Source organism: Apodemus sylvaticus, chromosome 10, assembly GCF_947179515.1.
Source record: "Apodemus sylvaticus chromosome 10, mApoSyl1.1, whole genome shotgun sequence".
Taxonomy (NCBI): Eukaryota; Metazoa; Chordata; class Mammalia; order Rodentia; family Muridae; genus Apodemus; species Apodemus sylvaticus.
This window is the reverse complement of record NC_067481.1, coordinates 71,496,783-71,512,152: the sequence shown is the minus strand read 5'-3', so window position 1 is coordinate 71,512,152 and position 15,370 is coordinate 71,496,783. Positions and strand designations below refer to the sequence as shown.

General features: G+C 47.7%; 2 protein-coding genes and 1 non-coding gene across 4 annotated transcripts; 1 reads left to right on the top strand and 2 right to left on the bottom strand.

Annotated features, from left to right (window-relative positions):
* Nucleotides 1–5,320: 5,320 nt before the first annotated feature.
* Nucleotides 5,321–7,331, bottom strand: LOC127695271 (cytochrome b-c1 complex subunit 8). 2 transcript variants are annotated; one of them, XM_052197312.1, is made up of 3 exons: nt 7,286–7,331; nt 7,028–7,194; nt 5,321–5,518 (listed from the first exon to the last, which is right to left on the bottom strand). In XM_052197312.1, exons 2-3 carry the CDS (start codon nt 7,179–7,181, stop codon nt 5,424–5,426), a joined length of 249 nt encoding a protein of 82 aa, XP_052053272.1. In that variant the 5' UTR covers nt 7,182–7,194; nt 7,286–7,331; the 3' UTR covers nt 5,321–5,423. The 2 variants fall into 2 exon arrangements, with proteins under 2 accessions (XP_052053272.1, XP_052053271.1); XM_052197311.1 differs by lacking the exon at nt 7,286–7,331 and having other exon boundaries at nt 7,028–7,279.
* A 2,721-nt stretch (nt 7,332–10,052) lies between these two features.
* Gdf9 (growth differentiation factor 9) lies at nt 10,053–14,934 on the top strand. Its single transcript, XM_052197304.1, has 2 exons — nt 10,053–10,449; nt 13,699–14,934. The coding sequence occupies exons 1-2, from the start codon at nt 10,053–10,055 to the stop codon at nt 14,628–14,630; spliced, it is 1,329 nt and encodes a 442-aa protein (XP_052053264.1). The 3' UTR covers nt 14,631–14,934.
* On the bottom strand, nt 11,367–11,475 carry LOC127695631 (U6 spliceosomal RNA). Its single transcript, XR_007980014.1, has one exon. It is a non-coding gene; the product is annotated as a U6 spliceosomal RNA (small nuclear RNA).
* Nucleotides 14,935–15,370: the final 436 nt, after the last annotated feature.

The following is a 15,370-nucleotide window of genomic DNA, read 5'->3' as shown; positions in this document are numbered from 1 at the left end:
CGCATGAATCCGTGAGGGAGACCAGGAACCTTGCCACACTTAAAATAACTCAGCAGGCTGGGAATGTAACTGGGAGTGTGTATGATGTCCTGGGTTCAATTCGCAGAACCAAGAAAAAGTTCCTAAAATAGCTCGGTGAGATGTTTATAATCAAAATAGGATTCTAATAAAGTCTTCAGGAGTAATGCTGACCTCTGAGCTTTCCTAGGCAAAAACCATTGACCATTGTGTACAGGCCTTTGTTCCAGTTCCCCCATCAGTCTGCACCACCATCTTAGCAAAGACCTGCCTATGAAGAACTCAAACTCTACCCTTCCTTGGGTTTTTGGTTTTAAAAACTCTAGAGGGAGGAGGTAGCACAAACTCTTAAATTGGTGTCATTACAGCGTAGATACTGACAACGCCAAAAGAATCATGTAGTTTGGGCTTTGGCAGAGCACTTCCAGTAGCTTCAGGGCAGCAGATGGTAAACTGAGTCAGAAGCCCAAATACTGCTTCAGTATGAATGAATCCCTGTAGGTTCCTAGACTAACACTTTACTGAATGTGAGTACTTATGGACATTATATGGCAAGACCTTTGATTTTGGGGAACATCTTACCACATAGCACAGGCTGGCCCAATTTTATAGTCCTGCTGCAGTCTTGGAAGTGGCCCACTACATTTGGCCATGGGAGTTTTAAAATTTTGAAAGGGAAAGCTGAATTTAAAGTCAGGATATGCATAGGAGCTTAGATCTCTGACTGTAAGAAACCACACACACACACACAAACAAACAAACAAAAAATTACAAATAGATTTCTCTCTCACTGGTCTGATATCTCACATAACCCTTCCAAAGGCCCTTCTCATCTTCATGATTGAACATTTGGACACAAGTTGTTTTTTTGTTTCTTTGTCCCAGACAAAAATGGAGGAACTGCCAAAGTGCTGAAGGTAGCAGTTGATCACCAATCTAAGCAAAGCTAATGTCACTTCTTGCCAAGGGAGAAGTGTGGTGGACATCAGAGCTGTGGGGTGGGGTGGGATTTAACTGCAAAGATCTAGGGAACTCCTCAGTATAATAATAAGGAATATTATAATAAGGCTGAATAAGGCCAGGCTGTGGTTGCAATGCCCCTTTAATCCCAGCCCTTGGGAGGCAGAGACAGGTGGATCTCCAGGGTCAAGGACAGTCTAGTCTACATAGTGAGTTCCCTGAAGGCTACACAGAGAAACTCTGTGTTTTAAAAAAAAAAAAAAGTCTTTGAGTAGACCTGCCTACTAAACAACCAGTAAATCCTGCCAGTTCAGGACTAGAAGACTAATGGGAACTTGTGCAGAGTTGGAGAGAGGCTATGTGGTGACCCAGTGAGCATTGAGTAAGAACACAGATGTGATTAGGTAAGCAAGACGGAACAACGTGATGTCCTAGAATCAGGCCTGTGGGCTCAGTGCCAGCCTCTCTCACCAGGGCTCAGACATGCAACCCATCCAAAAGATGAGTTCTTCTTCCACTCTTCTAGTGCTGCCTTCCTTTGCCCCGAACAAAATCAAAATAGCCTTTTGTGTTGTTCCTTAAGTTCATCATAGCCCAGTCAAGGGAAAGGGCCTGAAGCCTCATGCCCTTTGCACAGGAAAAAGATCATTCATCCTCATGGGGGCAACACTGTCCAAGGCCTCCAGAGTCAAACCATCTGCAGGCCCACCCTCTTCCCCAAGGAATGAGGCGGTAGGCGCAAGTTATTCGACATTCAACAAAACCTGCATTTAAAGGGAATGTGGGAGCTATGCTCTGCCCCAAATATAAACAATCCATCTGCTATCTCCTATCAAATATGTTGCTAAATGAAGAGCTATGAGCTCCTTCCTCATAGGCCTTGGCTGCTCTACTTTCAGCCATAATACAAGAATTCTTGACTGGGAGTCAGAAGCTCCACAGGCCAGCCCTTCCTGTCTTTAGGTTTAGTCTTTTGTTCTGACGTGAGATGAGAGTAGGTCTCAGGCCTCGTGGACACATTTTGGGATTCAAATGGTTAATTGACAAGAGAGACTACTAACAGGTTTGCAGGCGAGAGCTTGCTCACTCCAGGTACAACCCCAGGGATCGTTCAGAGAAGAGTGCTGGAAAAAAGGAGAAACGGGAGACACTGAGTAACTAGCTGAATGCCTTCCAGGTCGGGGGGGAGGGGGGAAGATCGTGGCAGTCATGGGACACTTTAGTGTTATTCCTGAGCAAGAGGTGCCTATAGAAGGTAAAAGACTTTGAAATAGAAAAATGTTTCCAGGTAACATTTCAACAAAGGGTCAAAGTGTATTTGCTTTCTGGCTGGAACTGGCAGGTGTCTGGGCCTGTCCTATGTAGGTCTGCCTATGTCCTGACTACAATACTGGCAGGATGAAGTGAGCTCTCTTCCCCAGACTGCAGCCCATATGGGAGAGCTGTCTGGGGACCGGAACATAGGCCTTGCCAAGAGTTAAATGGAGCAAATGCTTGCATCACAGCAGACGGAAGAGTCGTATCTTAGGTCTGGAGGCCGTGGGTATCTGAGACATGGGCCATAGCATGGGCCTTTCCTTCTTCCTTAAAAGGCTTGACTCAAGGAGATAGGGAAATGGCTTACTTGGTAAAGTACTGCCACACAAACAGGAGGACCTAAGTTCAGATCACCAACACCCACGCCGGCGCCCATGCAACAAGCCAGGAGTGGCAGCATGTTTGCAATCCTAGGGCTCGCTCTTTGTGTCTGTGTGTGTGTGTGTGTGAAGGGGGGAGGTTGATTTATATTGTCCTTTGTGAATCTCTATAAACAGAACAAGTTCCTAGGGCTGGAAAGATAACTCAGTGGTTAAGAGCACTGGCTCCTCTTCCAAGGACCCATGTCCAACTCCCAGCAGCCACATGGCAGCTCACAGCTGTCTGTGCTCCAGTTCTAGGAATTCTGACACCCTCCTCTAGACATGCAGGCATGCAAAACACCAGTAGACATAAAATAATAAAGAAGTTTGTTTTTAAAGATTTATTTACTTATTATATGAGAGTACACTGTAGCTATCTTCAGATCTTTCCAGAAGAGGGTGTGAGATCATTACAGATTGTTGTGAGCCACCATGTGGTTGCTGGGATTTGAACTCAGGACCTTTGGAAGAACAGTTAGTGCTCTTAACCACTGAGCCATCTCTCCAGCCCCCAAGAAGTTTGTTGTTTATTTAAATGTAGCCTTTAAATAAAAAGAACAAGTCCCTAAAGTAGCCCTAGGTCCTACATCACATAAAGTCAGAGTCACCGGACACCTGTCACACATCCCAGGCTCCTGCCTCTAAGCTCCAAGGGGAAAGTCTGTGAGGGACAGGTCGAAAATAGCCTTAACCATGTCAGCCTTGAGCAGAACTTCTGAACATCAGAGCCCTATGGCAGTCATCTCAGCAGATTCACAGTGGTCAGAGGGGTGGCACTGCCATGAGGTGCTTGCTGTCCAAGCCCAGCCGCCCAGGTTTGATTCCTGGAATTCAGTTAAAGGTGGAAGGAGAGAACTGACCTCACAAAGCTGTCCTCTGACCTCCACATACAATAATATATATTTTTAAAGGGTCAAACCAAAAGACTCATCTGCTCTGGGCTAAGAAAAGCTACTTTTCTGAGCTGCTGTGTCCAAAGGCATGATGGATGCAGCTGTGCCTCCACCTCCTGGGGCTTTGCAGCTTATTTCAGGTTTTTTTGTTTTGTTTTGGTTTTTGGATTTTGGTTTTTTGGATTTGGTTTTTTTTTTTTCTCTGAGACAGGGTTTCTCTGTGTAGCCCTGGGCCCTGGCTGTCCTGGAACTCACTCTGTAGACCAGGCTGGCCTCAAACTCAGAAGTCGGCCTACCTCTGCCTCCCAGAGTGCTGGGATTAAAGGCATGTGCCACCACCGCCTGGCGAAGCTTCTGTGTGTAATAGCCAAGGCTGTCTTGGAACTCTGCCTCCCGAGAGCTGGGATTAAAGGCATACACCACCAAGTCTAGCTATTTCAGATTCCTAAGTCTGTGACTTGTGTGTTTTAAGACCATTCAGGATAAATCTGGACAGAGCCAATCAGGGAAACTGGACTGGATGTGATGTACAGCCCTGGGGTCATTCATTTTACCATCTCCGATAAAGACAACCCTAGCACTGTCTGTTGATACATTTTATAGATAAGACACTGAAGGCTGCAGACACGACAGTTTAAGGCAGTGGCTCTCATCCCGTGGGTCACAAGCCCTGAAATTGAACAACCCTTTCACAGGGGTCCCTAAGGACTACCAGAAAACAATTTACATTATAATTTATAACAGTAACAAAATTAGTTATGAAGTATCAACAAAAATAATTTCATGATTGAGGTCACCACAACCTTAAGAATATATTAAGGCTTGCATTAGGGAGGTTGAGAACCAACGACTATGTCAAACACAGCTATTTCCCATCCTGCCTCATAGTCTAAGTAACTATCATTGGAAGTAATTTGTTCTCTTCTGAGAACTTTTGGTACTAGGTAGCCATCAGGCAAAAAAGTCTGAGAGTCAGGCATTGAACTGTGAGTTGCTGTAGTCTGCAATTTGTCCTTAGCCAAATGACAGGGCCAGCTCTGGACTGCCAACCATAGCCTCCCTATCATCTCCAGGTGAAGAGAAATTAGAGACATCCAAAGCCTCTAGAGCAGGTGGTATATCTTTCCCACAAAGGGACAGATCTTCTCAGCCTCTGTGGTCCACAGTGACTAAAAGCTACAGCTGGATTGGCTCCACCACACAAAAGCAACCATGGTTCCCAGACCTTGGCTGTAGCAGTCAAGGGATTGCCTCATGTTCTCCTTTCAAAGATGAAATCCCTCAGGCTAAGGAAGGTAGCATGGCTTGGTTTTAAGATCACACTGGTACCTGGCTCTATCAACTCACTGTCATATGATTCTGGGCAAAGTACTTAAGCTATGATTCCTCATCAGCAAAGGGATTAGAATGCTTACTTCAAAGGCTGCCGTTGAGTTAAAAGTTCATTTGTGTCTAGAAAATCCACCTGACACCCTAATTACAGTGTCATCTCTAGACCTTATGGTTGTGATGGTAGCAGAGGGGTGGGAACCTGCACTCCAGGTTCCACGCCACAATTACCCAACCCCCTTCAGGAGTGGTTTGCCATGAACTTGAACATTACCAGTCCCATCAAGGACTCTGCTTGTAAAACCAAACAAAACAAAGTTGTGCTGTGCATGGTAGTGAACACCATGACTCAGAAGGCAGAGGCAGGCAGACTTCTTAGATCCAGGCCATTCAGGGACACACAGTGGGACCTTATCTCAAATAAGCACACAAAGTCACAAAGGAAGTCCATAAGTAGTTTATTGTCCTCAAGACTACAGTGTAGATTCCTCTCCCAGAGAAGGGTCTTTCAAAGGCAGGGGACTGTCATCCAGGTGCAAGTCGCTCACTTGTCATTTTCGTACATGGCTGGATTCTTCCTTTTGGACTGCTCAAACTCCTGGTTTCCCCATGTATAGATCAGGTAGACCACTACAAACGCTGTAGGAATCAACACAGGGAGCTGTGAGCTACAACTTTTTACAAAATTTCTATTTTATTAGTGTGTGTGTAGGGGTGTGTGTGCACGTATGATTCTGTACCACATATGCATGTAGTGCCCTGGGGGCCAGATGTTGGATGCATGGAACTAGAGTTATACAGATGGTAATAAGCCACCATATGGGTGCTGGGAACCACACCTGTCATCAAGTACATGTGCCATAACCAATGTACCAGCTCTCCAGCTCCCAGTCCTTCTTTTGTTTTTGTTTTGTTTTTGATATGGTCTCATTATGTAGACAGACTGGCCTCAAACAAGAGATCCACCCACCTCTGTCATGCACCACATCCTCATTTCTGACTTTCAACCCATCCCGGAAGCCCATCCTTCTATTATTCCTAGCTTTAACTTTTTGTTTGGTTTTGGGGAAAGAGTTTCTGTGTGTAACCCTGGCTGTCCCTGAACTCAGGGATCCGCCTGACACTGCCTCCCAAGTGCTGCGAGAAGGGTCTTTTTTATGACTTATGTGGCTCAGACACTGGAGACCAGGCTGTCTGCAGCAGAGATCTGCCTGCCTCTGCCTCCTGAGCACTGGGATTAAAGGCGTGCGTGCCCGGCCTTTGCTTTCCATATTTTATGAGCATTCCCACCTGTATGTGTGTTTGTGCAGCCACATGCACGCCCTGTGCTATGGCTCAGGGCATACTGAGGTGACTAAGGTAGTAAGAGAAGAGCAGATCCCTTAGGAAGGAAGTCACAGGTGGTTGTAAGCCACCATATGGGTGCTGGGAACAGAAGCTAGGCCATGAGCCATCCCCAGCCCTACGTTTCTATTGCTGTATTGAGACAGGCTCTCAGTATAAGGCCCTTGCTGGCCTGGAACTCCCTCAAACTATGTAGATCCACCTGCTTCTGTCTCAGGGATTAAACGCAGGCACTATTATTATGACCAGAAACTACTTTTAAAACGAGGTTCAAAATGGTTATATTTCACAACCATTTTATAAGCAACCAAAGCTAAGCTATCAACCCAGGAAGATGTCTCTCTCCTACTTAACACCAAATAAAAATATTTTCATAAAATTCACCTAACATAATCTTCACCATTTAAACAAACAAAATGTTGTGCTGGCGCATGCCTACAATCCCAGCCAACAGTCCTGAGGACAAGGCAGTAAGATCTTAAGTTTGAGGCCAGCCTGGCTTCTACAGCAAGTTCGGGCCTCAACCTCTCCATCAAATTTAAGGGCACCTTTCACGGGTTCTTGCCATATCCACAAAGCCATGAAACCGTCAGCAAAATCGGCTGCATATCTAAATCTAACACAAGACATTGATTGCATCAGCCTTTCATCACCGATAGTGGACAGCGATGACCTCAGAGGGAGACGCTGGAGTCACCCAAGTGACCTTAGGCCAGTCATTTCGATATGATAAGAACTCCATGCCTGTCGAAGATGTTGGAAAGAAAGGTGCGCGCGGCCGTACCCCGCCCGCCCCGCACTCACGCGGCGCCACGCGCAGGATGCGCTCGCGAGTGCGGCGCAGAACGTTGGGGATGCCTTTGCTGAAATAGTTCGGGAAGGCGCGCTGCTCAAAGGGCGACAAGCTGTAGGAGATCACGTGCCGAATCCGCGTCAGGTTCCCAAACTCCCGGCCCATGGTGACGGCGGCCCTGAGGTACAGAAGATAGGCGCGTGGCTCAGTCTCGCAAAAAAAAAACACTCCCACGGCCTCACACCGACCCTCTACCCGGTCACCTCTACCTCCACAGCGTTGAGCCGGCTTTTGCACGTCACTTCCGGGAAGAACGGAAGCCATCCTGGAGATCGCGACGTCATTTCCGGGAACTACCATTTTCTTTCTATCTCGAGGGGGAGACGTAAAGGGAATGGCAGTTGACCTGGTGGACGTGGCCTGACCGTCCGGGTAGCTGCAAAGGATCAATACCAAGAGGGTGTAGAACCGACCCTAAGAGAGACACGTGGGTGGAGTTTATAGAGATGCTTGTGGGCTTACGGGTATGTGGTGCAAGCACGGGAGGGGTTGATCTTGCTAGGGGGCGGGGCTTGAAGAGGAATGGGGGCCTGGAGGTGAGAGGGCGGGGCTTTGGGGAGCAAGTGGAGGCTTAGAGGTCCCCTAGGGATCTTAGGCAGATACGCCCGCCCGTAAGGTTCTTGTCTGGAGTGGGCACGGGGCGGGGCCTATAGGTGCAGAGGGCGTAGATTAGGATTATGGGCGGGTCTTAGGAGCACCTGGGCGTTCCAAGAGGCGGTCCTTTTCGCTCTGTACCAGGCCTGTGAATAACAAAACGGAGAGCTGCTCAAAAATAAAGAGAGATGGCTCAGCGGGCAAGAGCACTGACTGCCCTTCCAAAGGTCCTGAGTTCAAATCCCAGCAACCACATGGTGGCTCACAACCATCTGTAACAAGATATGATGCCCTCTTCTGGTGTGTCTGAAGACAGCTACATTGGACTTACATATACTAAAAAAATAAAAAAGACTTGTTCTGGTTCTCCTGCTGTTCCTTAGTGGTCCCCGTAATCAAAAGGGGGCTGGGCCCTCACTGACCGCAGTACAAAATTAGAGACACAGATCTGGAGCTAGACACACTGCCTAGCAAGCCACTGGCAGGCTGTAGATAACATAACATAGGTTATGTAGGTAACATAAACGTTTCTGGTTCAGCCACGAGTTTGGCAGTTGTCAGACAAGTGACAGGAGCCAAAGAGAAAGTGGTGGGATTGGGTTGTGTGTGTCATCAAGCCCAGACTCTGTAAGGAGCTGTTGTGTTTTTTCTAAGGCGCGTTCTCCTAACTGATAGTATCCCGTGGGACTCAGAGTATCCGGTGGGACACAGCGACCTTTTCCTCCTCTCGGTGGTTGAAAATGGATGGCTGGCTGTAAATAATCTGACAATCAAACAGGCGGTTTGGCAGTGCGCTTCAGTTTTGCAAGGATACGTCAGGTTTATCAATCTGGTGCTGGGCAAACTGATTTTTTATCCTGTGTTATTAGTGTGTTTTGACTTTCTCCCAAGAGAGATAGTCTCCTTCCAAGGGGAGCTAGATAGCCCCTCCTTTTATGGTGCACCTGCACCCCCTAGCCCCACTCCCGATTTTCCTTAAGCATTATCCAGCTTGACCTCACCTCCAAGGCAGGAACACAAACACTTTAATCAAGAACTAAAACACTGTCGTGATTTCTGCCATCTGCGTGGTTGGTTAAAAAATAAATAAGACGTTTTATTTATAGCACTTGCTGATGTCTCAAAACTTTTTAACCAATGGTCAAGTGAGTTGTAGACCAAAACAAGGGCATCAAGATATTGTACTGCCATTACATTTTAAAATATGTATTTGGTATACGAGGGCTAGGGGTGTAAGTCAGAAGATAATCTGTAGGGGTCTCTTCTCCCCTTTTACCTTATGGATCACAAGGGTTGAATTCATGCATTTTGGACTGAAATTTTTGGTCATTAGGCTTGGAGGCAAGTTGCTATCTTGCCATTCCAGGTAGATATTGTGAATTTTTATAAAAAGATTTGTTTATTTTCATTTTATATTTGGGCTTTGCATTCCTAAGGATGCCATAGAAAAGCATTGGATTCCCTGGCAGTGGGATTACAAATGGTCCTGAGCCAAATAGTTTGTTCTAGGAAGAGGAACCAGTGCCCTTAACTGCCAAGTCTTCATCTCTCTGGCCCCAAGATATTGTATTTTTTAATTGGTCAAGGTTAAAGATGATGTCATCTTTTTATTTCAAGACTGGGTCTCCACATTATGTAACTGTAGCTGTCCTAGAACTCTCTATGTAGACTAGGCTGGCCTTGAACCCACAGAGATCCACCTGCCTGTGTCTCCTAAATTCTGGGATTAAAGGCATGCACCGCCACACCTGCCCCCCCACAAGGGGCGGGGGGGGGGGCGGGGGGGGGCATCCTCTTTTAAAGCACACTGCAAGCATCTGTTGTCTTGTGCCAACTTTTGGACAGGCTGAGCAGCCTCACGTCACTGGAACTTCGGAACCCATCGTGACTTTCTGTCTCTCTGATTCACTGTGCAGTAAGAGATCAGTTATTCTAAGCACCTAGAAGTGGGAACTATAGAGATAGATGGTGAATCAAGAGAAAAAAAACCAAACCTAATATTTCTACAGTTACATCTCCAGCCCTAAGAGGTTTTGTTTTATAATTCCTTGGGTTTCTGTCAGGCTCTCAGCTGTAAAAGTAGGCCATTAGGGTGATGACGCTTGGCTTTGAAGTCAATGTCAGGAGAAACAGGAAAAGAAAGCCAAATAAGTAGATAAATCTGTATCTAATGAGACCAAATTGGATAAAACCGTGTTGTCAGCTGACTGCTGTAGAGCTGATAAAAAGTGATCTACAGCTAGGCATCCTTGAGGTCTGATTACGGAAGTGAAGTTAGTCTTCCACACCTAGATTTTATTTAAGGACCACGCCAGGGCCTTCCTGACCTTTCGAAAGAAGACTGACATGGGGAGATGCTTTCCTTCTTAGTTCTCCCAAGCCATGGCACTTCCCAGCAAATTCCTGTTGGGGGTTTGCTGCTTGGCCTGGCTGTGTGTTCTTGCTAGCCTTAGCTCTCAGGCTTCTGCAGGAGAATCCCAGGCTGGAGCCAGTGAAAGCGTGGAGTCTGAGGCAGACCCCTGGTCCTTGCTGCTGCCTGTGGATGGCACTGACAGTTCCGGCCTCTTGCCCCCCCTCTTTAAGGTTCTATCTGATAGGCGAGGTGAGACCCCTAAGCTGCAGCCTGACTCCAGAGCACTCTACTACATGAAAAAGCTCTATAAGACGTATGCTACCAAAGAGGGCGTTCCTAAGCCCAGCCGAAGTCACCTCTACAATACCGTCCGGCTCTTCAGCCCCTGCGCCCAGCAGAAGCAGGCTCCCAGCAACCAGGCGACAGGTGGGTAAGAGGAGCTTGCTCTGCTGCGCTGGCAGACAAGACCGGAGCTTTCCCGTTTCTGTTACTAGACGGAGCCAGGCTTTGATTTGGGTTTGTTCTGAGGCAAGACCTTACCCTGGCTATACTCAAAACTCTGCATCCTCCTGCCTCAGCTCCTTGAGTATTGGGAGTCACACAGGTTTTCACCATCATGTGAATTTTATTTTGCAGGATTCTCAGTATCTGACTGAAACAAAAAAAATTTTTTTTTAAACTTGGCACTTTTAAAAGAGTTCTTTTTTTTTTTTTTTGGTGTGGTGGTACTAAGGATTAAATGGGTGTTGGGGGGGGGCGTCACATATGCTACCTACACCCTCTGCTACTTTATCCCTGGCCAATAGCATTGATTACAACACTTATTTGTTTCCTAAACTATGTATTTGTTCGTTTTCGAGACAAGGTTTCTCTGTATAGCCCTGGCTGTTCTGGAACTAACTCTATAAACCAGGCTGGCCTCGAACTCAGAAATACGCCTGCCTCTTCCTCCCAAGTGCTGGGATTAAAGGTGTGTGCTCCACCACTGTCCGACCTAAACCATCTTTAGTTAAGAAACTAATATGATAGATTTTTATCTTGTTGAAGTTTCCTTATTTTTTGAGACCGTCTCAAACTTGCGGTGGCTGCTTCAGTCACTCCAGGGCTGGGATTACAGGCACACAGCATCACACCAGCTCAATGCGTTAAGGCTAAAAGAGACTAATGTCTTGAAAGGCCAAAGGAAGTTCTGGAGGTAGTTAGCATCTCTTTTATTCTACCACGCTGCTGGCCTAGCACGGAGCCTAAAACCTGCCTTTGATCCGGTGGTGGGTGGTGTGGGACATTTCCCCTTGTTTTCCTGGAAGAGGAAAGTTTCCATCTGCACAGTACATCTTAAAAAAAAAAGTATGGCTGAGATATGTTACCATTTATGTTCTCCCTTGCGCAGGGGCCGCGCTAATCTTCTCTGTATTGTTCCAGTTTTAGTATATGTGCTGCTGAAGCGAGCACCCATTTAGGTTCTATATACCAGGTGCCTGGAGTTTGACCTCTAGTACCAACAAAACTCACGTGGGGTTCGGTGACACATGACTTCAATTCCAGGAGCAGGCTAATCTCTTTGAGTTCAGGGCCAGCCTGGTCTACAGAGTGAGCTCCAGGATAGCTAGGGCTCCACAGTGAGACCCTGTCCCAACAACAAATGAGCAAACAAAACCCCAAGTCTCCAAGCATTAGCCAACAATGGGGGACCTGTTTAGTAAGAAAGAGTTGTGCTTTTAAAAACCAAAACAAGCAAACAAAAACCTCAGGGCATTGGAGATAACTCGTTAGATGAAGGCTTCTCCCACCAAGCCTGACAAGAACCAGCTCCCATGAGCTGTCTTTCAACCTCCATTTGTGCTTCACGGAGAAAGAGTGTCCATTACCACCTCCAGACACACACACAGACACAGACACACACAGACACAGACACACACACACACAGACACACACACACACAGACACACACACACGGACACAGACACGGACACAGACACGCACACAGACACACACACAGACACACACACAGACACACACACAGACACACACACACAGACACACACACACAGACACACACACACAGACACACACACAGACAGACAGACAGACACACACAGACAGACAGTCAGACAGACACACAGACAGAAACACGTATATATCCGCCACCAGTTCATCCAAACCATCATAACCGTACAGGGCAGTTGTGGCTGTTCAAAGCCACCCTCCCCACCCCCCGCCCACTTTACTGCGGCAGCCTTATAGCCTCCGTGTGTTTCCAATCTCAGAATGTGTGATTACCACAGCAGCAGTCAAATGTTCTCAATTGACTACTTTTATCCAGGGCTAGAATGTCTTGGGGTGGGGGTGGGGCAGGAGAGACGACTCAGCGGTTGAGAGCACTGACTGCTCTTCCAGAGGTCCTGAGTTCAATTCCCAGCAACCACATGGGGGCTCTCAACCATCTGTAATGGGATCTCATGCTCTCTTCTGGTGTGTGTGAAGAGAGCAATAGTGGTGTACTCATATGCATAAAATAAGTTAAAAAAAAAAAAAAAAGGCCCGGTGGTGGTGGTGGCGCACGCCTGTAATCCCAGCACTCTGGGAGGCAGAGGCAGGTGGATTTCTGAGTTCGAGGCCAGCCTGGTCTACAGAGTGAGTTCCAGAACAGCCAGGGCTACACAGAGAAACCCTGTCTCGAAAAAACCAAATCCAAAACAACAACAACAACAACAAAAAAGAATGTCTTCTGGGCTTAGTGAGTGCTGCTCTCCGTGGTCTCCTGGGAGTAGACCATGGCACACAGGGAGAGCCTCTCCTCCGCTGTCTGTTTGGAGCAACCTGGTGGGTCTGAAACCAAAGGGTGTAATGATTCTCTGGCTTCTCTTCCACATCAAACCTGTTCTCACTGGTTTTTTTAGATGAAATTTACTTGCATTTGTGAACTGGGGATGAGGGTTCCGTGTGGAGAGGTTAGAGAAAAGTTTTCAGAAGTTGGTTCTCTTCCTCCACTGTGTAGATCTAGGGTTCAAACTCAAGTCCTCAAGTTTAGGGGGGCTTCGTCCTTACTCACTGAGCTCTACCCACCGCCCCGCATTCTCGATAGCTTCGCTGGTCTTGAACTTAATCCACAGCCAAAAGAGCCGTTCAACCTCTGGTCCTCTTTCTTGCCTCTACCTTCCAAGACTTGACCCATCCTGTGTGGGTTTGGGGTGTGTGTGATATTTTAAAGTGCGCGTGGGGGCGGGGGTGGTCCTCATGTAACCAACTCAGGCTGACCTCAAACTTGCTGTATAGCCAAAGATGGCCTTTACCTCCCAAGTACTTGCTGTATAGGCGTGGATTACCAGGCCCAGGTGTGTGCCTGAGCGAGTGTGTCTGAGGCCATCTCATTAGGTAGTGGTGGCCGGTGGCAGTCCATCTGCCTTAGCCTCTAAAGTGATGGTATGACAAACAGAGCGCCCTACCCAACCCAAAGCATGACCCTGGGCCCTTGTGCACACAAGCAAGAACTCTACCACTGAGTTATCCCCAGACCCCCTGTATTTTCTCTATTTGCTCCCTTCTTCCCTTGGTTTTTTAAGGCTTAAGTAGAGGAGGAGGGAAACTGCCTATGGCAGAGTACGAATTCCTGTCTCACTCCTGCTCTCTTCAGTTTGTTTGCGAGCGTTACTTATTGGCAACTTCTCTTCTCAGGGCCCCTGCCGATGGCGGACCTGCTCTTTAACCTGGACCGGGTGACAGCCATGGAACACTTACTCAAATCTGTCTTGCTCTACACTCTGAACAACTCCGCTGCGTCATCCTCCACTGTGACCTGTGTGTGTGACCTTATGGTAAAGGAACCCATGGCTTCCAGCAGGGCACTGCCAAGAGCGCCATACTCATTTACCCTGAAGAAACACAGATGGATTGAGATCGATGTGACCTCCCTCCTTCAGCCCCTGGTGGCCTCGAGCGAGAGGAGCATCCACATGTCTGTCAATTTTACCTGCACCAAAGACCAGGCCCCGGAGGACGGAGTGTTTAACGTGCCTCTCTCGGTGCCTCCCTCCCTCATCTTGTATCTCAACGACACAAGTACCCAGGCCTACCACTCATGGCAATCCCTTCAGTCCAACTGGAGGCCTTCACAGCATCCCGGCCAGGCCAATGTGGCTGCCCGTTCTATGAAAGAGGAGGCTGCCGCTACGGTGGAAAGATCTCCCCGGCACCGTCGGGGGCAGAAAGCCATCCGCTCAGAAGCAAAGGGGCCACCTCTTACAGCATCCTTCAACCTCAGTGAGTACTTCAAACAATTTCTTTTCCCCCAAAACGAGTGTGAACTCCATGACTTCAGACTGAGTTTTAGTCAGCTCAAATGGGACAACTGGATCGTGGCCCCGCACAGATACAACCCTAGGTACTGTAAAGGGGACTGTCCCAGGGCGGTCAGGCATCGGTATGGCTCTCCTGTGCACACCATGGTCCAGAATATCATCTATGAGAAGCTGGACCCCTCAGTGCCAAGGCCTTCATGTGTGCCCGGCAAATACAGCCCCCTGAGTGTGTTGACCATTGAACCCGACGGCTCCATTGCTTACAAAGAATACGAAGATATGATAGCGACGAGGTGCACGTGTCGTTAGCATGGGGTCTGCTCCAACGCCTCAAGCCTGCCTGGCAGAGCAATGCTGTGGGCCTTAGAGTGCCTGGGCAGGGCGCTTCATGTGACCAATCTTTCCGTGCCACTCGGTGCACATTGTGTGAGCCGGGGGGAAGTGTGTGTGTGTGGATGATGAGCGTGCTGCGTGCAGTATCCATAGGTGTAAAGGACACACTCACTGGTCGTTGCCATAAACCAAGGTAAATGTAGCTCATTTGGAGATTTCTTCCCACAAGTGTGGTTTTCAATGGACAAATTTGTTAGCATAAGTCTTGAGCAGAGATGTAGCTGTGGACACTTCAGAGTGCTGTGGTTTTACGCAATGGAAGAATAAACTGTTGATGGCATAAATTGTGTGTGTTCTATTAAAAGACCACTTCTATATGATGGTTTGAGAATGGGGGGGGCATCCTGATAGCCAGCCTTGGCTTACCTTTAGCAAAAGGGAGGTGAGCAAAAGGTTGCTGAGTGCTGGGAAGAGAGCCAGTGGGACTATAGTTAGGACAGATGGCAGTGCCCACTAAGGGTGCCTTGCTTGAGTGACGACAGTCTTAACTCTGCCCATGGCCAGCTTATAGCAATCAGTTGAGTCACATGAAATAATATAACCTCTGTCCCATACATTTAAGGGTAGTTGGCTTTCTAGTTTTTCCATGAAAACCTGTGTTCAGAGTTTTTAAATTTTGAGAGCGGGTCTCATAATGAAGCCCTGGCTGTCCTGGA